General features: G+C 47.8%; 1 protein-coding gene across 1 annotated transcript; it reads right to left on the bottom strand.

The window, feature by feature from the left end:
• Positions 1-12,359: 12,359 nt before the first annotated feature.
• Positions 12,360-14,048, bottom strand: LOC119100378 (endocuticle structural glycoprotein ABD-4-like). The gene is made up of 3 exons (XM_037223478.1): positions 14,024-14,048; positions 13,560-13,660; positions 12,360-12,588 (listed from the first exon to the last, which is right to left on the bottom strand). Exons 1-3 carry the CDS (start codon positions 14,030-14,032, stop codon positions 12,360-12,362), a joined length of 339 nt encoding a protein of 112 aa, XP_037079373.1. The 5' UTR covers positions 14,033-14,048.
• Between the last annotated feature and the right edge of the window lie 260 nt (positions 14,049-14,308).

Genomic DNA, 14,308 nt, shown 5'->3' with positions numbered 1-14,308 from the left:
GGAAGAAACAACGTCCCACAAGCTCATAAAGGGTCTAACTTCCGTCATCGATCGACCTGATCTTTTGAGTTCCGGGGGCGACTTCGCCTGTTTTTACGGTTTCACGGCAGATCTGCTTCACTTCGGGACAAAGCCGCCATAGAGAAAATAAATCTGGCCGTCTTACTAAAATATGTAATTTATTTGAATCACAGCGAATTTTTCACTAAATCACATTCAACTCTAACTTAAGAAAGTTTCACGTGGGCGCGAAATGGGAAGCCGTTCTGTTGTAAACAATATATTTTAAGCGAACAAAAAAATCCTGACGCCGGAAACGCAAGTAATCTGGGGATAATTCAGGGCTCAGTCAAAGTTACGTCAACCTTATCAACTAACTCCACCGAGGCTGATTTTTAAACGTGACACCCCTGGTCACGCACATATAAATGCATGCCAGGCTGGCACCTTCCCCCAGGGACTACTATTTCCGTAACCCCCGAGGCAGGAATATTATAATGCTGTACGATTTGTGTGAGATGTAGAGGCCATAATTTTAACCATGGTTCCATTAGCTGTCGTGGCTGCCTAGTTTTGGGGTCGGAAGGTTTCAAAACCAAGACAACTGATCATTTTAGTCAATCTTGCCTCTACTACACTTCTCACTGCATCATGACTTTTATAAAAACAGAGATATTTTCCATTTTAAGTGCCAGAATTTACCAAAACAGTGGCTTGCGGCACGATGTGCATTGAATGATGGATATGTAAATTACGGTATTTACACTGTTTCGGTATTTCCATGCATACGTTTGCAAATTATTTGCGTGTTCTGGGCAGTTACTGTAAACTACTGTTACAACACTTGCCGACCAGACTTCCGACAAGACTTGTCGACTTGCCGACCACTTACCGACAGATGACCCCCTGTTACGCACTGTGGGCCTCTTACCGATGCAGGGCCCCAAACATTGTTTCAGGGACCACAACAATGCAAATCGTGGGCCCCGGACTTGCTTCTGCTTAGGAAATGGGTCCTCACGACTCAGACCGACACGGAACCAAGTATTCAGTATTGGTGGTCTCGGTCGGCACACACGTCAGCATTGTCTCAGGGGGTTCTCAATCGGTGCAAGAGGCCCCTGAAGAATATTTCAGGTGACGGCCTGACAGTGATCATTTATGAGGCCTGCAGCGTGCCCTCCGAGCCCTTAAGCCCTCCAAAAGGGCCCTTGGCCGCCGGTTCCGGTGAGCCCCCCAGGCACCTCTGCGGGACTCATCAACATTGCCATTGGTCGATTCGGGGCCCCTTGCCAACACAGGACTCCCAGTTAGGCATTGTGGGCACCTGGCTGATACAGGGGCTCCGGCAAGTGTAAATCGCTGGCTCCGGCTTTGATACATCTTGGACAGGCCCTCAGGTCCATACTGACACGGAGCCGGCTGGCGGTGCCTGACCGACATAAAGGCCCTCATCGACTCGGGACGTCACCGATCGGCGCAAGAGGGCCTTCCTTTTGTCTCTCATTTGAGGGACCGTCACCGCAGGCCGGGGTCTCGAATACGACCTCCAGCCATCTTGCCTCGCGGGGCCCAAAGGGCCCCTCGGCATCTGCGTGTGGGGTTCTCTGTCTCAGGCACGTTACGTCCGTGTCCCGCCCCCTGCCCGCGCCACTGGTACGCTTAACATTGTCTCGTTGCACTGATTCGTGAAAGGTGTGCTGACAGTTTAACATAGAGCATAAAAACACGTGTGATGATATGAACAATACGTTGAATAGTAAGTGAGGATAGTTTCTCACTGTTCCTTGCATTGGCAGTCTATCGGGGTGGTTCCAGCATCTGCCATGGTCTGAAAGTCTGGGCCGTCGCTTGGGATTAGCGCGGCATGGGTCATAAACGGCCGGCTGCCTCACAGAAGTCCTGCTTTGTACCTTTTAACATTTAGACGGAGGGGGGGGGGGGTGGGGGGGGGGGGGACTTTCGTCTTGGAGTAATCGCAAGGCCGCTGCCAGCCAGATATCGCATACCCCGCATCGGAACCTGAGCACGGCGCTGCAGGCGGTCACGTGGACACGCGCGAGTTGCGCACAAGTTGCAGGATACATCGCTGGAAATAATCCCACACATTCTCAAACAAAGGCTGCCGCGTCCCGTCCATCCTCAGTTTTTCAACTAAAACGTGTGGGACGAGCGCTTTGTGCATGACCTTCCTTGCGATCTCCGCTCTTCTTGCTCGCTCAGGTATGAAGTTTCCTATTCGGGTGGGAGGGCCTCAACACCTTCTTCCCAACCCAGCTTGGGTTCCAGAGTGGAGCACAAGATTTGCAAAGCCCTAAAACTGCGAGAAAAAGTGAGGACAAAATCCGGGGAGAAGCCCGTCAGCTGGTGTGTATTGAGGTAGGTTAAGCAATTTTTCGCCGTTCGGGCTCTCCCTCCGGCTCACGTAGCAAAACTACGCCCCTGTGCTCGATCAGTTCCCAGTTTGAGAGCCAACGATGATGTTACGAAAGCATTTGACAGATCAGGACCTGCTGGTGACTTCGTGCCTGCTTGTAGTAGTGCCTGCGTAATCCACCCGTATTGCGGATGGCAGTAATTGATTGGTGGCAGCACGCCCGTGGTGCACTTTCAGGCGGGCATGCTTAACCCAATCAACATTTTAATGGGCGCAAGTTGAACCACATTCCGGCAAGATTCGGCTCATCAGCGTTTATTCGCAGCCAAAATTTGCGCCGATTCTGCTGCCATCTGTTAGCAAGTTTTCAAACGACATCGTGATATCGCAGCTCGCCAAAGCAACACTTAACTCGGGCTGCTACCTTGAAGATCATCAGCATGTGTTCATTACGAATCATTCAACATCTATGGCATAATGTTAGATTCGAGTCAGTGGGCCGCGTGTTGAACGGTAACAGCGAAGGTGGAACAATGACGAAAATACCACTAACGTAAAGAGAGTGCACAAAAGCAAACACTATCTAGAAGTAAACACTTCTGTGTCATATTGGTAGCCTAGACATGAACGAAGCGCGGCTCTGGAAAGCCACGGCGGCCGGTGGCAGGCGGTTCCAAGACGAGACCGCACAGTGCGACGACGCCCTGGGCGCCTGCCTCACAGTCCTTCACACGGCCTTTCCGGCTGTTCTGTCCGGAGAGCGGGCAACCTCAATATGGCGGCCACCACTGACGTCATGACGCGGTGACGAGCAGCGCTGCGAGAGTCGGCTGGCAGCCGGATCGCCACCGAGCGCAGGGGTCATTTAGAGCCAATGTGGTTTCGTTGTGTAGCAAGACCACTCACGTCGCGCCAGCCCAGCGACTCCAAGACCGATGAAGTGTAACCCCAGACCCACGCCTACGAGGCGATCGAGGCCGCGAAATTCATCTTTTGCACTCTGCTGAGGTAGCAGGCAGCGGCCGTGCCTCAGACTAGGGGTGGTACAAGATGGGAGGGAAACGTGTGCCCCGACGGGAGCTTGCGGATGCGAAATGGTGACGAATTTGACATTCACATAGACAAAACAGCATGGAATTGCACTTTTTGCTCCTCGTATGTGCACTTGGTTGCGTGACTGAACGTGCGCTTGAATTGCACTCGGATATGCGGCTCCCAGAACTTGATACAGTGTGGCCAAGTCCGTCCCGGTGACTCAGTTGGTTAGAGCGCCTGCCTTTCCATCCTCCCATCCGTGGCGGGTTGGGTTCGAGTTGCTTTAGGCGCTCGCTGTTTACCATTGGCAGATATGACCTGCGGCCGGTGGCAGCGGTCGCGGAAAGGCTTAGTTGACGTTAGAGGACGGGACGAAGCGTGCTGAACATGGCGGGACGTTAAACTCTCGCCACTTCTGCCGCTGCCTGGAATTGCGCGATCGGATGATACGGGTCAGCTCTCACACAACAAGCACTGCTTATCTTAAGCTCTGATCCCAGAAATGCATCCATGCCAAGGATTCGGATTTAACCTTTGAAAAGGTAACCCAACGTCTTCACGGATGGCGAGAGGGTGGTATAAAGTTGGAGTTAAGATTAAATGATGACGTCTTTGGTGGCCTGGGGTGCGCGGTCGACGATGGCCGGCTCGTTGGAGCTGTCCGTTTCCTGTCTGTCCATGACGCGCAGGGAGTTTCCATATCATGAGACCCGGTCCTGGAATCACTTACCGACAGCCGTTGTGGCCCTCAAGAGCCGTGTATTATTCATGTCGAGATTTTGCTCATTTGGCGTCTAGGATGCCGTTTGCCTCTGTACGCTTATTTACGTTCTTAGTGTGTTTTATCATGGCTGCATAATCATTTTTGTAGCATAGCATGTCATGGGCGTAGGAACAGGGGGGGGGGGAGGGGGGCCATGCCCCCCACTTTTCAAGGTGGGGGGGGGGGGCAGCAGTGTTAACTGGCCCCCCACTTTTCAGATTAAGGTTGCGTTTAGCTGTCTTTTGCACTACATTTAACATACATGCCGGTTTGCTTAGTTCACCAGCCACCATCCTCAAGATGCGTCATCCTTACCGTTTGCTTATTGGCCACCGCCTTCTGTCACGGCCACAGGCCGACGTCGCGCGACCTATGGAGACTACGACGCCGGGCGTCGAGGCTGTCGTTCCTATGACTTCCTACGATACGTAAGGCAGGCAGATTCCCGGATACATTTTATGGGGAAAACAATTCAGAAAAAGATACTGTTGCAGGTTTCCAACATGTTTTACACACCAATTAGTAGCACTGCTGATACAGAAATATGCAACAAAGCGGCCACATGATCAGGTTGCAATTAGTCACGCGGGAGACAGCCGAGCCTGGACAGTGGCTGCCGATGGCGGAAGGGAGCAGGGATCAGATAAGGAATATATTACATTAGAGCCTTCATTCTGTGGTTTGGTTGTTAAAGGAGAATGCCCAGTTTTATGGCTTTTGTGATAGTGTTTTTGGCGGTTTCAAGTTTCCGAATTTGTTTCCGCCTAAAATGCTGCGACAAGCCTTATATCTTGAAAAGCAGCCAGTAAAATGAAGGCGCATGAAAAATCTATCGCACTGTGAGCTACTGACTCATGTTCAAAATTCTCACCAACCTAGGTTCAGGCCGTATTTTGGCATCTACCCTGTGGAGGCAGATGCCTCCCTAATGGCCCAAAATGCCTAGCCGCTCGTGGAATTTCGCGTCCCCAGGAAAGACAACGTTGAAATGAACAGATACTCCTGGGAAGCTAGATAGCCTTATTTGACGAGTGACATAGATGGGTCGAATAGGCAAAATTGCGCACCAGCGAAAAGCATAGCAGCATAACATCTGAATGAAGAGCGATAGCAACCTCGATCTCTACCACTGCCCCTTCCCCCCCCCCCCCCTGGTCATCGGGATTGCTTTCCAGAAAGAAATCCTGAAGTACGCACTGAGCTTTGCCCCCTCCCCCATTTCTTGAAGCGTGCGTACACCTATGTAACATGTAGCCCATTATCTCGAATAAGCATGAAGCCATATATATATATAGAGAACGATCCGCAATGAATAAATGATAATGATGATCATCCTTCTGATATTGGCGGCCGTGCGGCCAGAGTGCTGCTGACAGCGAGATTGGCAAACGTTCCATGGGGATCTGCCACAACAGTCGCTAGTTCTGGTCTGCCAACAGTCGCCCTGCCCAGATTTGGCAGCACAAGTGTAGGAAACTCCCTTACTTCCTCCTTCGTGTAACGAAATCATGCACGGTCGAACCATCGCCATCACTTTGATCCGAAGACAGCGATGCACCTAAAAACCGCCTATCTTGTCTTGGAAAAAGTTAAAGACGGTCGAATAGGTATATCTATGGGCGGCCCCTACGAGATTGTCCTCAAAATTGCCGTATCAAACCACCCACAGATTCACATCTATCTGGCAAGGACAACTAACGGGCCGATCATACCTAGGGGCCAGAAACACCTTAAGATGAAAAGTGTGTGAACCTGAACACCTGAACACCTGAAAAGTGTCTGAAAAACCCATGTGCATGAGGCGGCCCAGACCATTTTCTTCAAAGCTGTCTCATCGAACCATGGACCTATGCGCGCCAATCTGGGTGAAGAAACCCTGTGGACCGCTAATATGTAGAAGGTGAAACCCCGATCGAAGATGGGAGGGAAACGCGTGGAAACGTGCTACAGGCGATCGAAAAGCCCGTGTCTAAGGGACGTCATCTACGATTTTCTTCAACATTGCCTCAGCAAACCACTGAGTGATTTTCATCAATCTGGCTGAATATATCATATAGGACATCACCGCCTAAGGGATCAAACCCCATAGGAGACCTATAGCACGATTTTTCGACTTAGTTACGGACAAGAATGGGCCGAATTGCATCTCATACAAAAGTACTCGACAACCCAAATACAAACATGCAAACGACAATTGCGTACATTGTCTGGGTGAAAAGCAATAGGCGATGAAACAGGCATGCCTATGCGTCGGCCAGTGCCATTTTTTCAAAATGGCTTCATCAAACCGTTGACCGATTCTAAGTAATCTAGCTGAAAAAAACGCCAGGGACTAGATATCAATATATAGAGGTCAAAGCTCCCTAGAAAACATACAGAGATGGGCTGTTCACGTATTTACGTACAAGTTAAGTTCGATCTGCATATCATAGAAAAGCATCTGACAACCCAAATCCAGTATAACAAATAACAACTGCCTATGTTGTACAGGGTAAAAGCAATAGACGACCAAAAACACAAGGTCTATGGGGCGGCCACTCATTTCCTTCAAAATGCTTCATTGGTGTTCAGCCCGATTCATGAGCATCGGTCCATGGTTCAATTAGGCAATTTTCGATTAAATCATATAGGGGCCGCTAGGAGCAGCTAGGGACATAGGGGCCGCTCAATAGCCATGGGGTTTTCGATCGTCTATATCTTTCCCCCTAGACAAGATAGGCTATTTTTCTGTGTGGTCTTGTCTTCACATTAAAGCGAGGTTTCAGTTAAGGTTTGTTCGAGCATCACCTTACAACTGTGCTGCCAAACATGGGCCAGGCGGAATCTGGGCTGAATGTGGGCTAGTTTCTGCTGCATAGGCCGCCGTCAGCTCATTGTGATGGTCCTCATGGTCCGATCCAACAGCTGCTTGGCCAAGTTGCAATGTTCTATGGGTTTTGAGCACTGCAACGACATCAGACTCTTCATGTCCTTATCTGAACAGTAGTCGTTTCCCTTTTGCTAGTGCATTGCTCCCCGACTGGGCAAAAGCGCGCACTAACCACTGTCCTCACCGCATCATCCTGAATCCTCGCATATCCCCGTTTTATGGGCAGGTAAGCTGTGGCCGGTAGGTATAAACCGGTGGGAAGGGAGCTTGCCACCGCTGGGGCATCTGTCCAAAACATATACTGGTGAAACACCAAGACCAGTTATGTTTAATAATAGCCGCGGAGAGTCGCACTGCAACAAGATGCAGTAAGCAAATGAATTTAAATCAGCCTTGAGTCCTCCTTACGTAGTCAGCGTTTCATCATAGCACTAGGAACACAGGCTTCATCCCGTTCTACATATTTCCCCGCATCCATTGTTGTTCTCACTCAGGGGCGAAGCTGCAGCAGGTCATTTAAACCGTGTTCAAAAGTGAAGAACTTTGAGACATCTGGGGGTTTGTGCTTCGGGACCAAGATGGTCTCGGGGTTTGTGCTGGTAGATTTGCCAGCTCACACTGATCGAACAGATTGAAAACCAGTAAAATGAAACTTATCGCTTAATGGTCCCTGTAATTCTCAAAAGAGACATTAAGTGAGTAAAGAACCCTCAAACCAAAAAATTAGAACAGCTTCAATTCAAAGCGATGCACGCACAGGCTACACAGTAAAAAGCACAGCAATATATCCAAGAAACAATTTTTCATACGAATGAGCAGCATTCATATACGCTGGTATGGAAGACGCGAGCTCTCATTCCTGCGAAGTCACTAACATGTCTAATAATTTACAAACGTGCATTATCATATCATGACTATCATTCCTCCAGATCGTGTTAGGACTATCATTTAACCTCAGTGAGTGACATTGCATCTCAGAGTAGAAAAACTAAGCAGTAACGTGTTTTGTCGGTGAGATGCAGGCCATGTGGTTTTGAAATGCAACCTCCTGTCTGAGAAAATTAAAACAGAATAACTCCCTGGCAGCACGACTGCTTCTGTCTACCCAGGCGGTCAGAAATATTTAGGGCTTAACATCAGATTCAAATTGGATATTCTGCTTGATCTGATGCCTCTTTAGATGTGCCAGAACAAAGCCGGCCGCATATTTGCATATTATTTCCCCCTCCCCCCCCTCCCACTTACATATCTCAACGAACGGGCATGTGGTCGTCAACAACCACGGACCAGAGGTAGCTGTGTGGTCCTCTACAACCACGGACCAGAGGTAACTTTGTGGTCCTCTGCAACCACGGACCAGAGGTAGCCTTCTTACGAAGCAGCAAGCCGCTTGATGTGAGTTAGGCACTTTTGCGTCCAGCACAAAACTTTGGCATTGGGTAGGTGCTTCTTTATCTCTGTTCTGTGTATTCTGCTCCCACTTGCAAGACCCGTGCAGTAATTGTACGCCAACAGTGCATTTACATACCTGTGATTCTCTTGTAATGCTTTAGAAGGTCCAACAAATTTTACACAGAAAACCAGGAAAAAACGTAGTTGAACATGCCAGCCAAAACCATCCATTTATACATCAGATGAAGATTTGGTAAGGTTTGGAATAGCTTGTGCGGTGACCAGAGTCACTGGCAAGTGGTTAGTATGTATGGGAGATGGCAAGGCGCTAGTAGTCCTGACAGATGTGGAACGACAGGTAACATGTACCTATCTCTTGCACCACGCTTCGTGAATATGGAAGGATTCTATACTTCCATCTGAAGCAACTATGGTGCACGAGATGCTATGCAATTTGAAAAAAACGCTGCGCCTTCAAATGAAGTGTTTATGGTACCTCTCCTAGTGTGCCGAACACAAAAAGAAGGCAAAGTGACGTACAGCTGTCGATGTATCCGGAACAATTGGTTTTTGACGGTATAAATGTCTGTCACGCGCGTGAATTACACTTTTGAGGCAGCCGGTAAGCTACAGGGAAATATTTGTCGCAGTTGAGGTGGTCTCACCAGTCAGTGTGTTCGAGAACGAACACACTCATGAAATACCATATCTGTGGTGAGTCAGTCGTTTTATTATTCGGAAGGCGTATTTGATAAGCGTCGTCCTGCGCTTGTGAACTGGATACCACGGACACCTGTAGTGCCCGTGCACTACGCAGTACGCGTGCCACACGCCACACATCTACACATGCCATCGAGTGACACGTGCAGATGCATTGCACCCTTCATGGGTCTAGAAATGTTGGATAATGCATGCTTGTGTTCAGGTTTTTGCAGCCAAAAGCAATTTTGCCACCTGGCGATTTTGGCCCCTCGGTGAGCTGAGGCACTAACCCATCCGCCAGGACGTCATAAAAACGCTCCAGGGCGCAATCAAACGTTGAAATCTGAGGGAACATATTTTCTAAGTAGTGGAATTTATGTTTCTGTCTAGATCAGTGCATTGTGCTTCAATGCATACCACTAGGTTCAAGTGAGCTTCTTCCATCCTATCCCATACTTAACATCTTTAAATGAGGACCATCCTTGACGCTGAGTTGACTACAAACGTGCTGCTTTAAGACCACTAATGACGCTCTTTCTAAGCAGCATTATGGGTAAGGGACTTTTGCGGCATGTCATAAAGGCATAAAGACATAAAGGCAAAAGATATTCTGCCAGTTAAGAGCCACAAGGACCCATCGAGGATGGCCTACCTCAGGTTCTGTAGAGATCCTCGAAACTTATCATCTGACCTGCATAAATTTAGCTATAAATGAGATCTTTGGACCGATAAAACTTGTCAAAACGGTTTTTGAATGCTGCTGATAGGGCTTTCTACAACTTCGTTTGCCAGCCCATTCCAATGGTTGAGGACTCTGACTGAATGAAATCCGCTTTTTCATAATTCTGCTTATACCTTTTGCTAAATAAAACTAGTTTTCTCTATGTCTCGGCTTAATTTCCAGTGCTCCATGCAGATGTACCCTGCCTATCACTTCATAATCTTGTATACGTCTATTGGATTCCTTCTAAATCTACGATATTTCGGTGAATACAAATCCAATGCCCTGAGCCCATCTTTATATTCGAAGTCGCCAATCTCATTTATTATTCTAATTAATTCTCGCTGCACTTTTCACAGTCTGCCTATATCGTTTCGGAAACATGGGGACCAAACCTGTACACAATACTTAAGTGTGCTCTGTCATAAGCTAAGTACAACTTTTTGACAACATCCCTACTCTTGTAATGAACATCCCTGTTTATAAGTCCCAGAATCCGAAGTGCCTTGCTCCTAGCAGCCCCACATTGTTTCCCAACCTTTAAATCACTATAAAGTATGACCGCTAAGTCATTTTCTTCCTTAATCTGGTCAAACTCATGGCCTCCCATGTTATAGCTAATGTCCTCACTGCTTAACACGCGCTTGGGTGGGGGTCAAATTGGTCCTCCCAAAGGTTTTCAGGAATGGTTTTCGAACGGCGAGGTGCAGCCACGCCAAATTTTGCATAGCTGTAGGCAATTAAATAGTGCATCGCTTGGTATTTCAAATGTGGATGTAACTTGTCAGGCCGCTGACCTATGGCAGGTCAAAGGCAGGCCGTGGTTCCAGGGAACGCAATTTCTAGGGAATCCTTCAATCTGATCTAACAACGTAGTGTTAGACGAAACCATGCATCTCTCAGATGCTTTCTTAGGCAACACAACAGTTGGATGAACAAATTGAATTGACCTAAGGTTGGGTATGAAGGTCACACCAAGGTCAAAACCGATCTATTTTGTTGCTCTAGGGCTTGCTGTATGGGATAGCTTCTGGTGCTCATTTCAAATTTATTAATAGCAGGAACCGCATTATACATCATGCACGGACTTCTTAGAAGTCAGAATAGGCCATGGACCTAAAGTGACCCAGGTCAACATTGTTTTTTAGGAGCATACTGTCTAGCGTCATCTTTGTCGCTTAGTCAAATGCACAATTCAAAGCAATTTTGCATGATTTTGGTCGCCTTGACCTTCAAAAGGTCAAAAAAGGTCATTGACCTTAAGTGAGCATGTGACCTTTTACTTGTGAGTGAGTGAGTGAGTGAGTGTGAGTGAGTGAGTGTGAGTGTACAGGTCAACAAAGTGAGTTCATGTACAGGTCAACACACTCTGTAAATTTGGTGTCTCTAAATTTCTTAGTTCCTGAGATCTTAGGGGGTAAATTGACCCCCGAGCGAAGGGTATCTAGCCGGCCACCCGGGCGCGTGTTAAGGTACCCAAATGCATCACTTCACAGTTATCACAATCTACCACAGAGAATCCCAGTTCACTAGCTTATTTAAGTCGAGTTGAACTTGGTCCGTCTGCTCAGGACTTTTCGACAGCCCTGCCGATTTAATGTTGTCAGCAAGTTTTAAGACCTCACCCCTTATCCTATCTCAGTAATATTCACAAAAATAATGAAGAGCACTGAAACCTTGTACCAATGAGCACTACTGTCTGTTCCCCATCTAGGAGCCAAGCCCTTACACTGCCAATTTTTCCCTCCATGTAATGTAATTTGAACTGATATAGTAGACGTTGGTAGGGCACGTTACCGAATGCCTTCCTAAAACCTAAATGTAAACAACATCTAAACAATTGCTTTTATCTGTATGACTAGTAACATGCTCCATGAGCACTAGAAGATTTTCGGAACAGGACCTACAGGAAATAAAGCTGTGCTGGCTACTATTTATCAACCGATGCCTTTCTAAGTATGACTGAATGCTAGCCTTAATGAATCGCTCCAAAATCTTACAAACCAGTCAGGTCAGACTCACAGAAACATGACCTGTTACTATAAGTTTCGATTTTCCGAAGTTTGCGGCAATAGCATCGCGAAATGATGTACGAAAATTACAGCGGACAAGACATTTCGCAGACCGTCCGTAATGCCCACAATTTTATGTCCTCTCGGTCCCTCCGGAGTCTCCTGGCTTAGATATACCGTTTTCATGCGTTTTCATACCAAAGTCCGTGCACCTTGTTGCGCATAACCACCTCGTAGGACGTGCCGTAGATGCATATGCTTTGAATTTAAACTTGTCTAGCTGTCTAACTGTTAAACTTGTCTTAAACTATCAAAATTTAATGAATGTGTCTGTATTACACCTCACATAGTAACAACGAGCTTCACAAAGGACTCGGCACGATTTCAACGAACAACATGCATGCATGACGAAGGACGAGTGTGACGAAGGAACCAAGGACATGGTCGCTTATGACGAACCACGGTGCTTTGTTTTGGAGAGTGGTTTATTAGGCACCCTCAACGCCTCCGATGTGCTCGCGGGTGTGGCTGAAGTCGGGCAGGTGGTCACCCTCCGGGTGGAAGCCGTTCTCGTCGGCAGTCCAGTTGACGGTGTAGGTGACGCCCTCCCACTCATACGAGTAGGAGCCACTCCTCACGTAGTTGCCAGTCTCCGGCTCGTTGCCCGGGTACGAGATGCCGTCCTCGTTGGACCTGATCCCGTTGGTGGTCTCGTACCTGCAATGGCATGATCATCGTCAATGCCCATATTGTATGAAGTTTCTTACTTCTAAGGAAGAATATTCGGTGGCCACGTGGTGCGGGTTCTGTCGTTACAATAACTTAATTTCATCCGAATAGGACTGACGAGATTGTCATTTTCTGCACAGGTGATTACGTGATAATCAGCCCATGCATAATTCTGTGATGCCTGCTGGCATCTTGAACCAGAAGATTTTAGTTGCATAGAAGTAAATCATTTCATAACAATCCAGAACTGCTGTGGGTGGCGAGACATGCTTCTGAAAGCCACTTGCCGGGCGCTGGTCGCAGCGAACAACAAGTGACAAGCGCAGATCGTTCGGGGCTCATCACAAGTGAGTTCGAACCCACATCGCGTATGACATTCACATTTCCGTAACAAAGAAGGGGAGAACTGAACTAATGGAAGGTCGTAAAGTGATATCCTGTGCTCCGTCAAATAATCTAGTTCGGCCTTTTTCTAAAGGCGAATCGCAAAATTATCAGACGATATGGAGCATCTGGATGGCGGCGTTAACACCTATGTAACCAGCAGTTGATTAGCGAGTACTGTTACTCCACCACCATCAGGTAAGCAACTCATCCAATTGTATTTTAGTAATAATTAAATCAATGTCATGCTTGCATTTCATTGCGAGTATTCGATGTGGCACCGTTGGCACCGTTCTGAATATTCACCGTTTTCTAGGGCATGTCTGTCTCACAGCAATTTTCCACTTATGATTATTCGTGGCGAAAAGCTGCAGTAAATGCGTTGTAGGAAAATAGTGTTGCTGGAAATTTTGCGACGGTGATGCAACTCTAAAGCATCGCCGCCGCTGAAAACCGCACGCCGCCGTGGAGAAGGCAAAACGTCGCCACAGGTGTTACCTTCGTTGGGCTATGCCTTCGGCTACGGCATCACGGACTCGAGAAAGAACCGACAGCTTGTTCAGAGTGGTACTCACGTGGCCTCGTAAGAACCATCCTCCTCGATGCCGTACTGGAAGTTGGCGATTTTGGCGCTCTTGTCGGCCACAGCCAGCGCCACGAAGCACAGGAGGAGAATCTGAAATGGACATGCTTCCGTGAGATTAACGATTTATGAGGCTGCTATGCTCCCATCAGATCACGTGCGTGTGCGATTCTTCTAGCAAAGAAAGAAATATTTCCCTTGTCATTAAGTACGCTTTTGAAAGCATCAGAGCTGGCCTGACTCCGGTTCGGCAGATCGCGAATCAACGCGGTCACCACCTTTCCGAAGAAGCACGCCGCAAATTTCTGCACTTTGGTGAACATCGAACAGTTCCCACGTAATAAAGCTCTTCCTAGTCCCTTCGAGAATGTATTCTCCAGCTGTATACACACGGTCGCGACAGACACAGCTAACGCTGCGATGCTCAGCGGTTTCAAGTGGCGGAGGAACACTTACGGTCTTCATCGTGAGACTTGAGGTGATCTACTGATGCTTGTGCCAGTGTCAGAACCGGCTTATATACCTCACTGCCCGCTACCGACAGCGACAATGTAGACAAACCAGATTTTGTTAAGCTTAACCTTGAGAGATAAATCTCGGTAGGTTTGCAAAAAATGCTGTGCGCGGGACGTTACGTGCCTTGATGATTCCAGGTGACAGAGGATATTAACCATGGCTTCATGCAGTAAATTATGCATTAAGCTGCAAAAGCAGACCGGTCAATTTATGCAGGGTCTTTGA

This window comes from Pollicipes pollicipes, unplaced genomic scaffold (assembly GCF_011947565.3).
Source record: "Pollicipes pollicipes isolate AB1234 unplaced genomic scaffold, Ppol_2.1 Scaffold_4881;HRSCAF=5763_pilon_pilon_pilon, whole genome shotgun sequence".
Taxonomy (NCBI): domain Eukaryota; kingdom Metazoa; phylum Arthropoda; class Thecostraca; order Pollicipedomorpha; family Pollicipedidae; genus Pollicipes; species Pollicipes pollicipes.
This window is presented reverse-complemented; position numbering and strand designations above follow the sequence as displayed.

Coding starts and splice junctions, on each gene's coding strand:
- LOC119100378 (XM_037223478.1), bottom strand. Junction 12,589..13,559: donor GATGGTTCTTACGAGGCCAC/GTGAGTACCACT, acceptor ATGCCATTGCAG/GTACGAGACCACCAACGGGA.